General features: G+C 37.9%; 1 protein-coding gene across 5 annotated transcripts in view; it reads right to left on the bottom strand.

The window, feature by feature from the left end:
- KIF13A (kinesin family member 13A) overlaps positions 1-16,694 on the bottom strand; it is a 104,788-nt gene that overhangs the window by 47,669 nt on the left and 40,425 nt on the right. For all 5 annotated transcript variants that reach the window (XM_039550051.1, XM_039550054.1, XM_039550053.1 and 2 more), the window contains exons 4-8: positions 10,897-10,957; positions 3,462-3,554; positions 2,794-2,974; positions 1,702-1,789; positions 265-399 (exon numbers count right to left, since the gene is read on the bottom strand). In XM_039550051.1, coding sequence (XP_039405985.1) covers positions 265-399; positions 1,702-1,789; positions 2,794-2,974; positions 3,462-3,554; positions 10,897-10,957 — 558 coding nt within the window. The remainder of the gene's footprint in view (positions 1-264; positions 400-1,701; positions 1,790-2,793; positions 2,975-3,461; positions 3,555-10,896; positions 10,958-16,694) is intronic.

Genomic DNA, 16,694 nt, shown 5'->3' with positions numbered 1-16,694 from the left:
TATGGCAGAGTAGGCCATTAAAACACATTAACTCCAGCAACTGTTAAGACCTAAGAAGGTTTCATGGTGCCAATATAATCTTAAAAAGTGATCCAACTGTTTATCTGGTGTGCTTCCTCACTCTTCCAGGGTTCTCTTAATCTTGATTACTGGACCCCACGGCATCAAAAGTCAAAGCACAGCTAAACAGAGCATGTATGTGGAAGAGGAAGGAAGAAGAAGAATCCACCACGACTTCATAAATTAATCAACAGAAACACATACACCAGAATGCAGGTCATAGAGTGTCTGAGTCACTATAATGTTGAACACAGCATGAGAGCGGCTGCTTTCTTCATTCATGTTGGTTGCAGCAACTGTTCGTGATTTGTTTCCCTCTGACATCAGTGACTCAATATCCTAGAGCAAAAAGAGTAAAAAGTAATGCTAGGATAAAAGTAAAGTATTGTGCTTGCTGAACAAAATCCCTGTCTAGGTGGAAGGGCGTGTACGTGTGGGAGAGAGGAACAAGGGAAGGTAGAAGTAATGGGAAAATTCTTTGCACATTTTGAGATGTATTGGTACAGAGGGCATGTGAGTCCACAGAACAATGTTAAATCATATCTCTGTTTTAAGGGCTGCACTTAAAAGCCCAGCAACTACAGTCAATGCACCTTCTCCTTATCTCTTGCTGAAATATGTTGGTGACATCCACATTACAAATCATTTTGTTTAATGCCAGGAATCCGGCCAGCACAGATTCATTTACACAAGTGAACACAGGGCATCTCCTTACTGAACTGCACTAATGCTATCTTCACTTAACTGGCTCAAAAAGTTACCTCACTTCAACCTCTACCTTCCCACATGTGTAGAACAAAGATGACTATGCAGAGCCTGATATATGTGCTTGCTGAGTCTTCCAAAACAATTTCAGAAGTCATCAGCCAAAGCTTAAGCATGAACAACACTTACCAGAAGTTGCACAAAGGAGTTGTGCTCTCAAAGTAAGCAATTTACCATAAAGGCTGAAAAAGTAGTTTTTATAACTGTATAATATACACAGATGCTGCAGAAAAATAAAAAACCCCATAAAAAAGCAAAACATAACACTAAACAAAGAATTAATATTTTAAAAAAAACCACTTTCAAATCAATTTCCTCATAAAAAGAAGTCCTACATGATTCATAAAACTGCACTGCTTTAATTATTTCCATGGTGCCTGTAGTGGTTCATTGGCTTCCACAATACTAATTTAGTTGAATGTGTTTTGGTAAATCAAGTGGGCTTAGATGCTGTTGTGATTTAAGTTATGAATCACCTATATACACACCTATATAACATAGAATGTAGTATTCAACAACAAAGTCAAATTCATGCTGGAAGACTAATATCCTTATTTTAGAATCCTCATATTTCCTGTGTTAAGCAAACATTGTGTTCATGGCATATAGCACATACAGTGAAAACTGCAAATTAATGAGATACCACTAGTATATTTGTAACTAACATAAAGGCAAAACTAGTGCTTCCACATGAAATAAATATTCCTGAAGAATTAGAGAGGATCCTTGCAAGTGCCAGAGACCATAATCACTCATGAACCAAAATATCTGGATAGACATTAGTTTACCTCTTCTGAGATTCCTACTGCTTGTGTTTTATTTATACATAACACTGCTTGTGTTTTATTTATAAACTTGTCTCTGGTTTAGATTTACCTCAAAGTTTGTAACAGCCAGCTGAGACAGGCCATCGACATATGGACCCAGCACCTTGTGCTCTCGAACCTTGAGGGACTGCCGACTCCTGTGGAATAAAGTACACTGTATGCACAATCTACTAATTAGCACCGAATTCCAAAAATTACTGTAATATGAAATAAGTACCTTTTATATAGCAGAAGTCAATTTATGTATTTTTAAATATTAACAGGAAGAAGAAAGTATTCCAGAATTCGTAACTCAAACCATAAAGACTCAAACCAATTGAACCAGTTTTGATCTATATACATCAATTATTTTTAATGCATCCTCCCACCCCTGTATTTGTGGCTGGAACAAAACCTGAAATGCCTTAACTGGCAGAAAGAATGCTCAGCAAAAATAGGAAACTAAGAATCCTCCCCCCCTGCAATTTGCTAAATCTTCAATTCTTCTCGCATTACACTTTATTGACACATACCCAGTCTCAAATCTACCTTTTTAACTAACTTGCCTACTTAATCACGTTCTGCAGTTATGTTCAAGAATTGAAATATAAGCCACATTTATCAATGCTCAGCTGAAAAAGTCCTATCAAACTATTTCCTGTATACACAACTCCAAGCCAGAGCACCTAACCAGTATTTCTGTGTAGACAAAACAGGAGAAAGAATTCCTAAGTATATTCTAAGGTGTCACCCTTCCACATTCAAAAAGTTCAACATCTAAATCATAAGGACCAAGGTGTGAATAAGCTACAAATTTCTTCTAGCTGATGAAAATTCCTACACAAACACTGCCTGGATCACCTGGCTAAAACACCCCAGAATTTACTTGTATGTGGTCTTGCTTTCTAGTCGTGAAGTACTTCATACAGTATTTGTTTGCATCAGTAGGATGGTATCCTAATGTTTAAATTGATCACACCAGTTACTATTTCATATACAAACTTCATATGAATATTCTCTTTTTTTCTGGTGTTTGATACCTAATTCTCTCTAAGGAAGTAATACAAACACACATTTCGAAAAAACCTTCTCAGGAACTTCCACATTTTTAGAGTTTTAGACAAAAATTCAGAAAGCTGTGAGGGAAAGTGAAGCTACTCACCCTTTTGGGTCAAGTAGATCTCTGACTTTCTCATTGTAGATTTCCATATAGGACACTTCAACTTTAAAAGTATGAGATTCATTTTCTTCTACAGAGATTCTCTGAAATAAAGCACAACAGAGCCGTGGGATCAGACCCAGTTGCTCTGCATTGCCCATCATGGAAAAGGATTTTCCTGAACCTAAAGGAAAAAAAGGAGAAGATGCTTTAGAATATATTTTCTGAATTACTCATTTGTTTAAAAAGCACATTTTAATTCTCTTTTTATTGCTCCAGAAGCATGTATCAGAAAAGCATGACATGCTATTTCAGACAGATGGCTTATTCTTTGGACACAGTAAACAAAAAGAGAAATTATCCAGAAGGTTTCTTTCAGCTGGGACATTACTTGGGACCCCTTGGAACACACTTAAACACTAGAAACTGAATGAGCCTTCTGTAGGAACTACTCCTTTCAGGCTTTGAAAGAGGCCCCAACAGGTAGCAACCACGATCATACTGACAGAGCTCCTTTTAAGAAATTCACTTGTCACTGGCTGTGCTAAATGTATAGGTAATATAATGATATTTCAAAATACAATTTTTAAGTGTTATCTACCTTAATATTTATGTTTTGTTGTTCTTACTTCCCATGTACACAAAGCGTTCTTCCCCTTTAGGGCACTCACCTGTCTGTCCATAAGCAAAAATACAAGCGTTATATCCCTGAAAGGCCTTTTCAAGAATTCCTTCTCCAAGGCACTTGAACACCACTTCTTGACCTAGAAAGTAATTCGTTTTGTTTATTTTGAATTGTATAACATAATAAAACTGACTGAAAACAAGAATAAAAAAGGCTTGCACATTATTTTTTACTAATGAGAGCACTGATGAATGAGCACATTCATCATGTGCAACAGTGTTAAGATTAAAACTATTGCCTGATTGTAGTGTAACAGCTGCCCGTGTTTAAATATATTGCTGACTATCTTGTGAAGGGAGCAGTTCTTCAGAAATTGTCATATAAGTTGAATGCTTAGAAAATAACGTGGATGTCTAAATTTTTTATTATTTCAGTGTAGTTTCTGCAATTAATATGCATTATTTAATCACAACCTATGCCCAAAAGAATTCTGTAACAAAATTGCAGTTAAACCCATTGGTGACTGGGACATTAGGGGCACACAGGAATACAAGTAGTCATTCTCTTGGGAACTGGCCTCAAGTTTCACCATTAGCTATTACAATTTACCCTGTGGCAAGGTGATGTTGGATCCAAGATAAAAGCATTCCAATGACATTCAGGGAGAAAATGCATATTAGGAGGCTGTGAGACTTCAACAGAGCTGTTTGAGGACACATTCTGCCAAATCCATAAAATTTGAAATGTCAGACACAGAATTTGATAGTCTGAAAATTGTCTCCCTGAGCAGGCAGATTTTAGATGCACTTCAATCTTTCAGATGTAGCAGATGAAAATAGTAGTTGATTTTGTTTTGTTTTCAAAATAGGAAAGCCCAGAATTTGTACACCACGAAGAGGGTCAATGTGTTGTATGCTTTGAGTTCTGATCAGACAATTACACCAGCTGTATGTACACCCAAAACAAAAAGAGCTGAGCTAAGGACAGGATTTGTACACCTTGTGTATGGTTTTAAACTTACATTCTCTGCCTGGTGACTTTCTGAACAGCTGTGATCAGCTGCCTCTCTCATCTTGGTATGGGAGTTTCAGCAATTGTCAGTTAGGAGAAATTATTTCTTACACTGGATGCAGCAGTGACTTCTGTAGTCTCAAAATGGCATATACTAGCATCAAAAATATTCTAGCTACACAATTATTTATGAGAACATCTACATTCCGAAGCCCAGAAAACTCCTGCAGAACCACCTCTGGAATGACTGCAGAATGTTTTAGAGGCATGTAAACAGGACAAAAAAGTACATTACTTTTATTTTCCTTTAACTAGAACCTAATTTCTTCTCTCCTGTAAGGAAAAAACAACTGCAGTGATGCACTATCAAATGGTCTTTGTGTATCTTTCTAGCTGAATTTCTAAAATTCCCAAGTGTCACTGGACTTGGATTAACACAGCTCAGAAATGCTAAATATAGGAACTAAAACCAGAGGAAAATCTGCTGTATTCTGGAGTAACTCTATTTCCTTCACCATGCACATTCAGTCACTTCTCATTCAATGAGGGGTCATTTGGCCATTTTATAGTAGCTATGCTGAGAGAGCACCGTTCAACAAGCTGGAAATAGAGAATGTTCAACTACTAATGAATGAAATATATCAGCAGAAGATTTTACCAAGAATCTAGAATAAACAAAAATTTGCTTTCTAACCAGCTCCTGAGGGAGCCACTTACTATCTTGCTTGCTGAGCATGAACGTAAAAACAAGCAAAGACTGAAGATGAGTATAAGTATTATAATATATATACATTACACAGTGATTTTGAGCATAGGATAAAACCATTTGTCAGAAGAGGAAAAAACTTCTATCACCCACTTCTGACCAAGCAATAAACCAGTAACCTCCTCCATGTTTCATAAGGGAAAAAAAGCAAATACCAAAGTGTTTGAGAACTGTGCATGGTCATAATGACCATAGGATGACCTACAGATTCTTTTACTGCTAAATATCAAGGAAGGAATCCACTTTAAATCTCACCAGCAAAGTCGGTTTTATTTTTCAGGAAATACATAATTTTCAAACTGTCATCACAAACAGAAAATCAATCAGACACTGATATATAACTCTAAAATGATATTTTTATTACATACTTTAAGAGCTCAGCAATACCAACATAGACAAATGGGTCATTAAAGAGTGTTGCTTATAGAAATCAGTTAAATGATCATGGGATAAAGTAAGATTTCGTTTTAAGTGCACTCACAGAAAGGAACACAAAATGTTGAACTTCAATAACGGATATTTTATTAATTTGCAAATGCAGGGCACTGAGGGTAGCAGTATATCATCCATGATATTTTTCTATTTTTCATTAAGAAACCTCACTGCTTCCCCCATGAATTTTATTAGTGGGTCTGCAAACTGATTACAAACTCTGTATTATACAGAATTATGTCCATATGCGCTTACAGTCAAAAGAAATAATGCAGATCCAGTGCCTACACTGCTGCATTTCTGTTTTGCTAAATAAATCTGTACTGCCTGCAATTCATACTTTTTCTTTTCTTCCACAGATGGCTGGCATTTAAAGAGGTAAGCAGGGGTTTTAACTTATTACTTAATTTTCATCAAATGGGAGAAATTAAAAAAAAAAAAAAAATTTGCTTAACAGGAGGATTTCCCCTACACTAACCCTTATTGTCATTAAGATTGGAATTCTCAATCTTCCAGCTGGCTAAGACAACACAGCATCTTACAGAGGCAATTAAAGGCCAGAAACATCCATCCTCTCTCCCACCTTCTGCTCAGAACAGGGGCAAGCTGGGGGCAGCATGCCCAAGGCTGCCAGGGTGCCACAGGTAAGTAAATGAGCTGCCAGTTCTCACAGGCCAGGATCTCCCCCTTGCTCATCCTTTTGAGGAAAGGGAAGCAAAGTCTGGTGAATTCTTCTTGCAGACCAGGAACAGCTTCAATGTTAAGTCAAAACTACAAATAGACAAGACACCTGTGTCTGCTCAAAATCCAAAACTCACTATCTCTCATGAGGGTAGAAGGGCAGAGTTCTTTAAGCCAATTGCCTGGTTTGCTTCCTTTTAAAAAAGAAAGTGCTGCAGTCAGCATACATATTTCCTATAAAATTACAGCTTAGCTCAAAGTCAGGTGTATGGCCTTTCAGGACAACATAGGCTGTAGAAACACACAACTGAGATTTCAGGCCAAACATGATACAGGTTAGGGAGTTATGAAAAATCCACGGGCAAGTTGATACAGTCTGGGGTCCCAGGAATGGACCTGCTTAAGTGCTGCAGTAGTTATTTATGCCATCTCTTGAGTCCTTCCAAAACTGAAGGGTTTCTTCTCTTCCTTTTAAAAATCCACTTCAAAAGGCTCTTACTGTTGTCCAGGCTTGTAAAAAGAATTCTTTGTTCTCACCTTTGAGAATTTCTCAATATCCTCCTCTTCACCAAAATGCTGAGCAGTTATTTGTCTCTGTGAGCTTTTCAAGGCAAGCAGGTGTGTCCTTTTTCCATGAACTGACTCTTCACCCATTCAAGTCAAGAAGAGATGGTAATAAGCTGGTTTGCTTATTCTCAAAACACCTCTACTGCAGCCTATAGACAAAGCTCATCCCTCTTTCAGATCAAGGCAAACTCATTCCGTCCTACAACCAAATTCCCCTCACTCCTCAAAAACTACTTCATTGACTTCTCTTCCACCCCTTTCCAATAAGAGATCCATATTTTCACCAAACACTCAACTATGTCTTTCAAAAAAAAAAAAAATCATCAGAAAAAAGGTGCAGAAGTTAGCATGTGATGATCAGCATAAACCATTCCTTGCTTGGAATGACACAGACACAAACTTTTCAGAAATGCACGGCATCAGTATTCAGTGCAAAAAAACAAACAAAAAGCCTCCCACACTGAAAGAGTGTAGGCTTAGATGGGATACATGGAAAAAATTATTTACTATGAGGGTGACGAGGCGCTGGCACAGGTGGCCCAGAGAAGCTGTGGAGACCCCATTCCTGGAAGTGTTCCAGGACAGGTTGGACGGGGTCTCTCTAACACAGGATATCAAGTTGTTAAGAGCCCCCTCATCTTGGGAGACAGAGATCAGAGCACCAGTTCCACAAAGTCTTGTGAAGAGTTTAATTCTCTTCTGTACTCTTTATGAGAGATAGTCTTGCAAGGACAGCTTCAAAGATGCCCTCTAGAAGTTTTTTGTCACACAAAGGTTTCCTTAACTATTTCTGTTGGTGATATCACTGGATCATTTAGAGTTTTAGAATGCAGTTTCCATTTCAACAGAAAAAAAATTGCTAAAAAAGCAATTCTGCTGCCAACAGCAACAGTACACCTAGGTTTTCAAGTCCTGGAAAGATAAGGTAGGTACTTCCTGAACTTGAGCACAGAAAGTAAATTAGTATGAAGAAAATAAGCCTGGATGTTCAGCCAGGTAAGGTGAAGATCTCTCACAACAGAAAGAGATGGCTAAATACCATTTCAGGGTCAGCCCTGCATCCCCAGAGCCTGAGAATTAAGTTTATCCAAACAGGAACCTTGCTCTTCAGTGAGCAGTATTAGTAAGTGATGGTAGTACCATAGATTAATCAATAAAGTGAGAAATAAAGCCAGTCTGACCATGTGTGATAGTTTTAAAGAGCCTGTAACAAATGTGCATTTCCAGGAGTAGACAAACTTTGGGTTTGTGGGCATTTAAAAAAACAACAAGGAAGAGTTATCCACATATGCTGCCTGTGGTGCACACCATTCTGTGTGTTCTCATGTCCCATCCATCAATCAGCAAAATCTTTAATACAGTGTGATATACACATAAATATATTTATTCAACACAATGCCAGATGAGCACATTTTGATTTTGCACAGAGAGCAATGACTGATAGAGTAGCCTAGTACTTGCTAAACCTTTCACTGTATCATCTCCCACTGTATCTCTGTGGTACAGGTAAAAGAGTTTTTCAAGAAACTAAATTTGTCACACATGCCTTTTTAAGAATTTTACTTCCGCTTAAATTTTCGAGCACTCTGGACTTAGCTTTCAAGCTTTACACGTGTTTCCTTTTAATTCTGCAACTAATCCCTGCTCTTGCCAGTGACATTAAACTTACACATCCACAGAGAGCTACTTTGGGCAAGAAGTGTTTAATGCACCTAGCTTCCAGATCAGGATTCCTTCTGTAGTCCAGCATCCACAAGATACCAGTTTAGCTCAAAAGGTCAGGTGGCCAGATGGCTTGTTTGGACTCTAAGATTATACCAAAGACTGTTACAGAATTAACAGTCTCTGGATGTAAGACAAGATGTATATTTGCAAGGTGCCTAGGACAATGGAGGTTTGTTCCATGAGGCAAAGAAGCTATCAGAAATCCCAACCAAATCCAGTTAACATAATTTTTTTTTTTTCTTAACAAAAAAGCACAGTCATTGAGGCCAAGCTGTGAAACAGACTTGAGGAGTCTTAATATTAATAATATATAAAAAATGAAATATTGCCATATCAGCATTTGGTTTGTCAGACCTAAACCAAGAAATGCTACCATTGTATAGGAAGCATCAGCTCATGCACAAGCAGGTGAACAAGCCAACAACCCAGTAACTTAAGCCTGAAACACTTTGGGTTTGGTTTTCAATTACTTTTATTTTGATATTGTATCAAATTCATTATGTTCCAAAACATAAGGGCTGGCAGCCACAGGACAGCTTCAAGACCATACAACAAACACAACAACAAAATCAGTGAAACCATTGTTTTTTGTATGCAACTCTTTAAGCTCACATTCTTAGCATATTTCTGAAAAGAAAAAAAAACCACCACCAAAGCCTCCCACACAGCCTTCCACCAAGAAAAAAAACCCCAGCAAACAACACAACCTTCCCCACCCCCCACCCCCACTCCCCCCGCCCCGCAGCAAAACAACAAAAAAACCCAAAGCCAACATAAAAAACAGTTTTGATTTTCTTTTTTCCCAGGCAGGAATATTAACTGTAACAGGCAAAAAAACACCTCATAACTTTCTGGCCAGTAAGAAAATGGAAGAGATGCAAGGCACAGTTTTCTAGAAACCAATCCAACAAGAGGGTAATCTACATACAGATAATAAAACTTCAGTTCTCAGATAAAACAAATCCAATTACAACTTCAGAAACATGCTAGGGAGATCTAGCTTTGACTCAAATGAAAAATAAATACATCTAGAGCCCCACTGAATTCACCTGGAGGTGGGTACAACTGAGACAAAAACAAGTTTAACAGGTTAGGAGTGTTTCTCAGATCTATCCCTTCTCTGCCAGTGGGCTAATGCCACACTGTACCTAACAGGCGTAACTCCCACGTGCACACTGGAGGCACACAGGGTGAAGATATGGGTGCACACCATCATCTCCTTCCTTTTAAAGGAAACAGGGCTGTGCAGGCACATAACAAGGTGCTGTGGGTTCCAAAGGCTCTCCCAGACTGAACTAAAAATACTGTGCAGCGCATCTGTTCAGTGCAAACACAGCTCTTGAAAGCTCAACCAGTGAAAAACTTTTTTCCTGAAGTAGCCTCTCTTTGCTCAGGCAATTAAGAAATATAGCAGAATCTATAACCAAGTGCAATCCTCAAGGTTTGGCATTTCATACCAGAGGCTACAGTAGTCAGGGATATATTTTAACACATGTATATGGCAATTCATTTATGAGATCACTGATCTCAAACTTTGAGGTAATGAACCCTATTATCCTTCAAGATTTCTTATGGGCCATAAAACTTCATAATATGAATATCTAAACTGAATGCTTGGGGCTTTTTCCTTTCCATGGACCACAGTCATGAAATCCCAGTGTTCAGAGCTCTCTCTACCAAAACAAGTCCTCTTAGAAAATATCAATATACTAATAGACAAATCCAGTTATGAGAAAACTGCTAGGATTACACTCTTGCGTGGATTATCCAGCTTTTGGGAGGAAGGAGTCACAAAGCTGATCGCTCAAAATACATCAGGGATCTGAACAGTCAGACTATGAATCACTTGAAAGACCTGAGATAACCACACCGTCTGAGGAGAACACGCTTTATTCCCCTTTCATGCACAGAGATGCAGAGCACTAAAAACACACATGTTCATCACTAGCATCAGTCAGAAGTAATTGCTGCTGCAGAAATGAAATTTTAAGTGACAGCAACAATCACAAAAGGCTCTTCCAGGTAATAAAAAAAGGAACACTACGGCTTAGATGTAAAAGCATCCCTCCTGAACAGTGCCCCAGGCACCCTAAAACTGCATTCCTTCTCAGCTGAGGGGCTAGCACTCAGATGACTCAATCCCTGTAAAAGTGTAAGTCTGCCTCTGTGAAGAAGTCACTTGAGCATCACAGTGCAAAAAAAAAAAAACCAACCCCAAACCAACTCCACAAAACAAAGGCCCAAACTCCCATAAGTTCTCAAATTATTTATACTGTCCAGTGTATAGAAAATAGTTTACCTGCATATTTTGTGGTGTTTGATTCATCCATGGACCAGAAGCAGTGATCAAAGGCAAACACCTGTAGAAGCACATAAAAAGACAAATTAGGAACTCTAGCTACAAGACATTTCTTTTAAAGCAGTACATACCCATGACAGTGTAATTGCATCTAGGCTCTACTATTTCTGCAGATCCTAAATCAAGACTGTAAAAAGGCTTCATCAGCAGGAACACTTTTGTGTAATCCTGAGAGTTACAAAGCTCAATACTTCTGTTCTATCTGTATGACACACTATACAGATTACTCCTTACTCTATCCCCTAATACAGATTTCAAAACACAGACAAAACCTAATAATTAACTCCACACTTCTCTAGGCACTGACAAATGTTTCTGCCAACAGTAACAAAACAGCACCCCAAGGACTCAGTATACAGAATTGGGTCAGATGACTATTTAGCAGACATCAGCACAAACGCACAGAAAAGTCCATCCACATGGGATGGACTTCTGATACTCAATGAAGAGCATTACTATCTACTGTCCACATTTGCCTTAAGGAGCAAATAAATAGTATCAGACTGCCTGCCTAAACTAAGAGCACAGTACTGCATCTCAGTATAGGAAGCTCGGAAACTACAAATAGAAGACATAGTCCTATTAGAGAAACAAACTATCAGAGCTTGCTCTTAATGAAAAGATTTAATATCACTTCAGTCAAGAGTTCCAGTGAGCTAGAAATTGAACGAGATTCAATATTGTGCTCAGAGGGCTTGCAAACCCGGAACAGTGTCCTGTAAAACCACTTAACACATCGAGATTTGATCCAAGTTTCTTTTCCTGCACATTTGAGATATTTAACATTGGTTTTTTACAGCTTTAGATTGCTACAAACAGCTTAAGCTGCAGTGTATTTTCCACATTTTGCCATAATAAACTGACTCTGGATTAGTTAACAGTATAGATTCTGGTTTTGTTATTTGGTTTGGGTTTTTTGGGGGGAGCACAAGAGGTGGGGAAAATCTCAAACCACCTTTTTAATAAAACTTTGCCTGGGTCAAGATTTTCTTTGCCTGGTCATCCAACAGGTAATCTTTGTGAGACAAAACATGCATGTCAGTGTAGGACAAGAGCCACAGGCTCTGATAGCCAAAACATGTAAATTGCCTAGAGACAAATCCTGAGGTGAGGAAGAAGATGGATCATTTTCTTTTGGCTTTTGGGGATGAAGAACATCTTGAAGTCCCTGCTATTCAGAGTTGCTACACAATGTAATCTACTGATATGTTGTAATCTAACCCTTCCCAAGATGTCTATTGCTGCAAATATTCCAGAAGGTAACATCAGGTTAGGACAGTAACCTTACCTCCTGCCCTTTCCTCCAGCTTAATGCAAAACACATGAAATGGCCTGAGAGAAGACTTAATACAGAGACAACACTTAGTCCGTAAGACTGAGGAGTTCTGGAATTCCCTTCTGAAGAAAAAACAAACTCATAATAATAATTTAACAGGGAGGCCTGAGTCACTGCAGCACAAATAGAATCAGACATTATCATGAATCAGGATGCTCCCTGATGTGACTGAGTCAAAGATGTCGTTTGGCCACTAAACTGCAAGTAAAATGCAGCAGTTACTTCACCTTGTCTTCAGACATTCACACAAGCAGGGAGCATTTTAAGTTACTTTTTGTGCATTTGATCATCAAATATAGGCATAAAACCATGTCATCAGTAAGAACACTAACCCTTTTCCTAACTTCTGTAGTCCAAGAACTACAGTTTCTCTTCTCATATTCCAATTGTATGGAGAGTTTCCTCAGGGGACTTGGTAACAATACCTAGTCTCTCCAATGCTCCAATGGCAAGCAATTAAATCACAAGAAAAACCCCCATACCCTTCTGTAAGGATCCAAAACTGCCCATTCTCCCCCCCATAAAACTAAGTGTTATCTGCAGTGGATCACACAGACCATTTAAAAAGGTTACCCAGCTATACCTGCTCATGCATAGTGACTTAAATGTCAATACAGCAGTACTGTAGGCCAATTTAATCTATTGTCCTACACTTTTACCCCTTGGTTAACACAGAAAATGATGACACGATCATTTAATGACTTCTAATTTAAACACTGATCTTGCAAAGACACTCTTAAAACTAAAATATGTGCTTGCAGCCAAGTGTTTCTCTTAGAAAAGCAGATTTTATTGGGATATTTTTTAAATGGTAAGAATTGGTCAGACTGGTTTTCAAAAGGTCAAAAATGATTATGCAATAGGAAGAGAAAAATTCTGTCTCAAGATAAAACAAATGTAAATATAGCCTTTTAGTTTGTTTTCATACTAAACATAAAAAGCCAGAACATGGACTTGGTCTATTTATAAAATCTCTTCTGGAAAATTGCCAAATCCTTCTAACAGAAGTAACAAGATTACTTTAAAAAGAAAGTGGCAGGCAAAAAGGCAGAAACTGCTGGGGCATGCACTACCTGCAAAACATGCAGAGCAGCTGCAGCAAAACTCCCCTTTCCATTAGAACAGGCAGGTGAACACTTAAACGTTACTTTGATTAGTGATGACAAAACAGCAACCTTGAACACTCCCAGCCACCATACTTTAAGGATTCACCCAAGCAAAACAATTGTATGGACAACTGAGACCTTTGGGAAAACAGATTGCAAACGCAGGAATTAACTGGGTAAAAATAAGGCACACAGGAGCAAGATACACGGTCCCAATCAGCAAGGCTCTTCAACATGTACATCAGGAAGGCATTTTATGGGTAATATCTGTAGGCCAGTATCCTACCGAAAGAGTAACCCTTGTACAGAAAAGATGACAAAAAAGATAACTATTTTATATTTTTCTGATGCCCAGTGCAGGAACGGCAGGACAAGCAATCCCAAATTGAGCATGGAAGTATACTTGGGGTCAAGACACAGAACCTATGCCATGAAGACAAAACTAAGTATTCTAAGTATTATCTAATGTGCTCCCTCTTCTTTCTCCTCTCTTCACTGATTATTATTCCTTAAAATGGAAGTGGTGGGTATTACATTTTTTTCTGATAGAAGTGTGCAGAATAATTATTTTTTCTTATTAATTTTTTCTCCCCAGAATCCATTTTTCTGAAGAAGGTATTAACCCCTGTAAATATGACTATCAAAGCCATGAGAAGTTCTGTTAATGTTCAAGTCTCAAACTCAATGGCCAATATTCAAACTGGGCATTACCAGACACTGAAAATGCCTTTTTAGCAAAAATCTTTACCAACTTGTACCAAAGCTGTATCTACCAACTATATCAAAACTACTGAAACGTATTTGAACAGAGATATCTGTGACACAAACACAACTTTTTAAACTTCAAGCATCCTATGTGACTTAGTTTTTAACTACATTTTGGAAGGTGTGCAATAGTATTCTTTACTCTCATTAATAATGTTCTGGGCTTTTAAACAAGAGAGGGAATTAAACAAGCCTTAAAATTTTCTTATTTTCTGCAAGATTCTGTATCTCATACTCATCCTAGCATCTAAAAGAAAAAGCTAGATAAAAGGAAGCTGCCAGAAACCTGCCACAGTAAGGTAGAAGGTTATAAACCAAAGATTTTGAATGAAGGGATGAACTGGGTACGTTCAGGACAATTACATAAAAATGGAAATTAATGAGAAAGAACTAGCTGGGAACTGTTGGATCCTGGTACTACTGTATCCAGAGTCATTGTAAACGTGCACATTACAAAATGTTAAGTAGGCCATTTCTAGGTTACAGGGAACTATACTTGGGAGTGTTAGCAACTATTAGAAATTGTACAAAATATTTGTTCTGGTAACCACAACATTTAAAAAAAATAAAAGATACTAGGCTTTGATTGCTTCAGCAAACACCTGCAGCAGTTTAGGAGAGCAGCTGGTTATTCTGCTAAGGAGACAACTGGAGGTTATGGCTTCTTCAACAAGGCAAACTGGGATGCAGGCCCATGCATCCATCTCTTATGTCAGTGAAAAATCTGGAGTTTTGTCTCAAATTCATCTGTACCTGTGGCTTTAAAATGAAATTGCAGATTTTAATTAGATTTTAAACTATAGGAGCCATTGTGCCTGCTGCTGCAGTAGTATCTCACAGAATCTGAAAAGACAGCCAAAGGGGTGTTCACATCTTAAAAGGGCAAAACAACATTCTGCAGAACTTGTTTTCATTAAGGTTCCTAATCAGTGGCTTGAAGAATTAATAATTTTAAGGGTTTATGCATTCAAGTTACAGGTAATGAGTACCATATCCAATATTAACTGCTTGCCAGTTCAAGCCAAATTACATAATTAGTTTAAAAAGGAGTTTAATTTCACATTCATTATTCTTTTGAAGTCTAATCCTCAGTATAAGCCAGGCAGGATCTGGGGCTTCCAGCATTTAGCATGCATTACCCAGATTGAACATAATCCCTAAGACATTGTCTGTGCAGCTATAAAATGTTGCAAATGTATGGCCAATGTTTAATAGCCATTTCCATCTGATCAAGAGATGGCCAATTAACCACAATTTGCTTTCATTGAGAAGCAGTCAGTCTGACAGGTTGGGTGAGTTATGGGACTACCTGGTTGCTAAAAAGAAAAGGAAGGGAGAACTGAGGAGGAGAAGCTTTCATTCACCAGGCAGCTGTTCCTACATCCCTCTTACAACTGCTGATGGAGACAAGTAATAAAGGACATACACAAGGAACTGGCAGACAGAGTCTACACCAGTAAGTTTAATGTAAGTGGAAGCAATTAAAGAATTGAAAAAAAAAAAAAAGTTGGTCACTGTATGACAAACACAAGACCTACGACAGGGCTGAAGAAGTGGGGAGAAAAAATCCAAAGGGACCTGGGGACACAGCTCACAGATCTCAGCTCAGAACAACGGTTTTACCTTGTCACAAAATTGCACTTAAATGCTTAAATGTTTGTAGAAATAGCAAAATAGCACCCTAATATCCTTATACAAATCTTCCTATCACAGCTTCTGAGCTACCAAGTTGAACTGGGAAAACAATTTATCCATGACTGATGATAAACTAGCATACTAAAGATAAAGAGACTTCCAATATTTACAAACTTTATTTAAGAATTTTTAATTCGAAAATCAACTGTGTGCAGTACCCTAAAAACCGTGTAAATCAAGAAATGTCGTATCACATCTTTACAAACCCAGCAATGCCTATTTTCCACCGATGGTACTAATCTTCTTCTGTCTCAATCTGATAAACATTTCACATAACATCATAAATTTCAGCACTACAGCTTAAGGATATTAATGACCATCCAACTATACCTAACAATAATGTGACATTTACGCACAAGAGTGCAGCTGTTCTGGTTTTATCAAGGAAATAAAGGCCATACGTAAGCTTTTACATAATGCCCAGAATATCTTTATCTGCCTATAATGGACACAAATGAGGTACTACAGGAAATGAGGGTTCTTGTAAAACCATTTTTTTTTGGTGGAATTACAACAACAGAAAGAAGGAGGGTTTTCTTCCTTTTACAAAAATGTTTAACAACGATCAAACTCTCTTTTATTAAGTATATCAAGTGACAGAAGAACTTCATTAAATGTCCCAATAGGTAGATATCACTTGGTCTCCCACCCTTCCTCTGCACTACAAACAGAGACAGTCTTTACCAAGTGAATTCTGGTGCACTTTGGCAACTATTACACTAATTAGTAATTCCTGGCTATCGTCAAGTGCAAACAAAAATGGTTTATTTATTACTAGGTGTTTTTTGTCGCCTTTTAGAAACAGTGTTTTAGCTTTTAAGCAGAACTGTTGTAAT

This window comes from Corvus cornix, chromosome 2, assembly GCF_000738735.6.
Source record: "Corvus cornix cornix isolate S_Up_H32 chromosome 2, ASM73873v5, whole genome shotgun sequence".
Lineage (NCBI taxonomy): Eukaryota > Metazoa > Chordata > Aves > Passeriformes > Corvidae > Corvus > Corvus cornix.
Note: the sequence above shows the minus strand (reverse complement) of the source record. Positions and strands in the feature narration are given on the sequence as shown.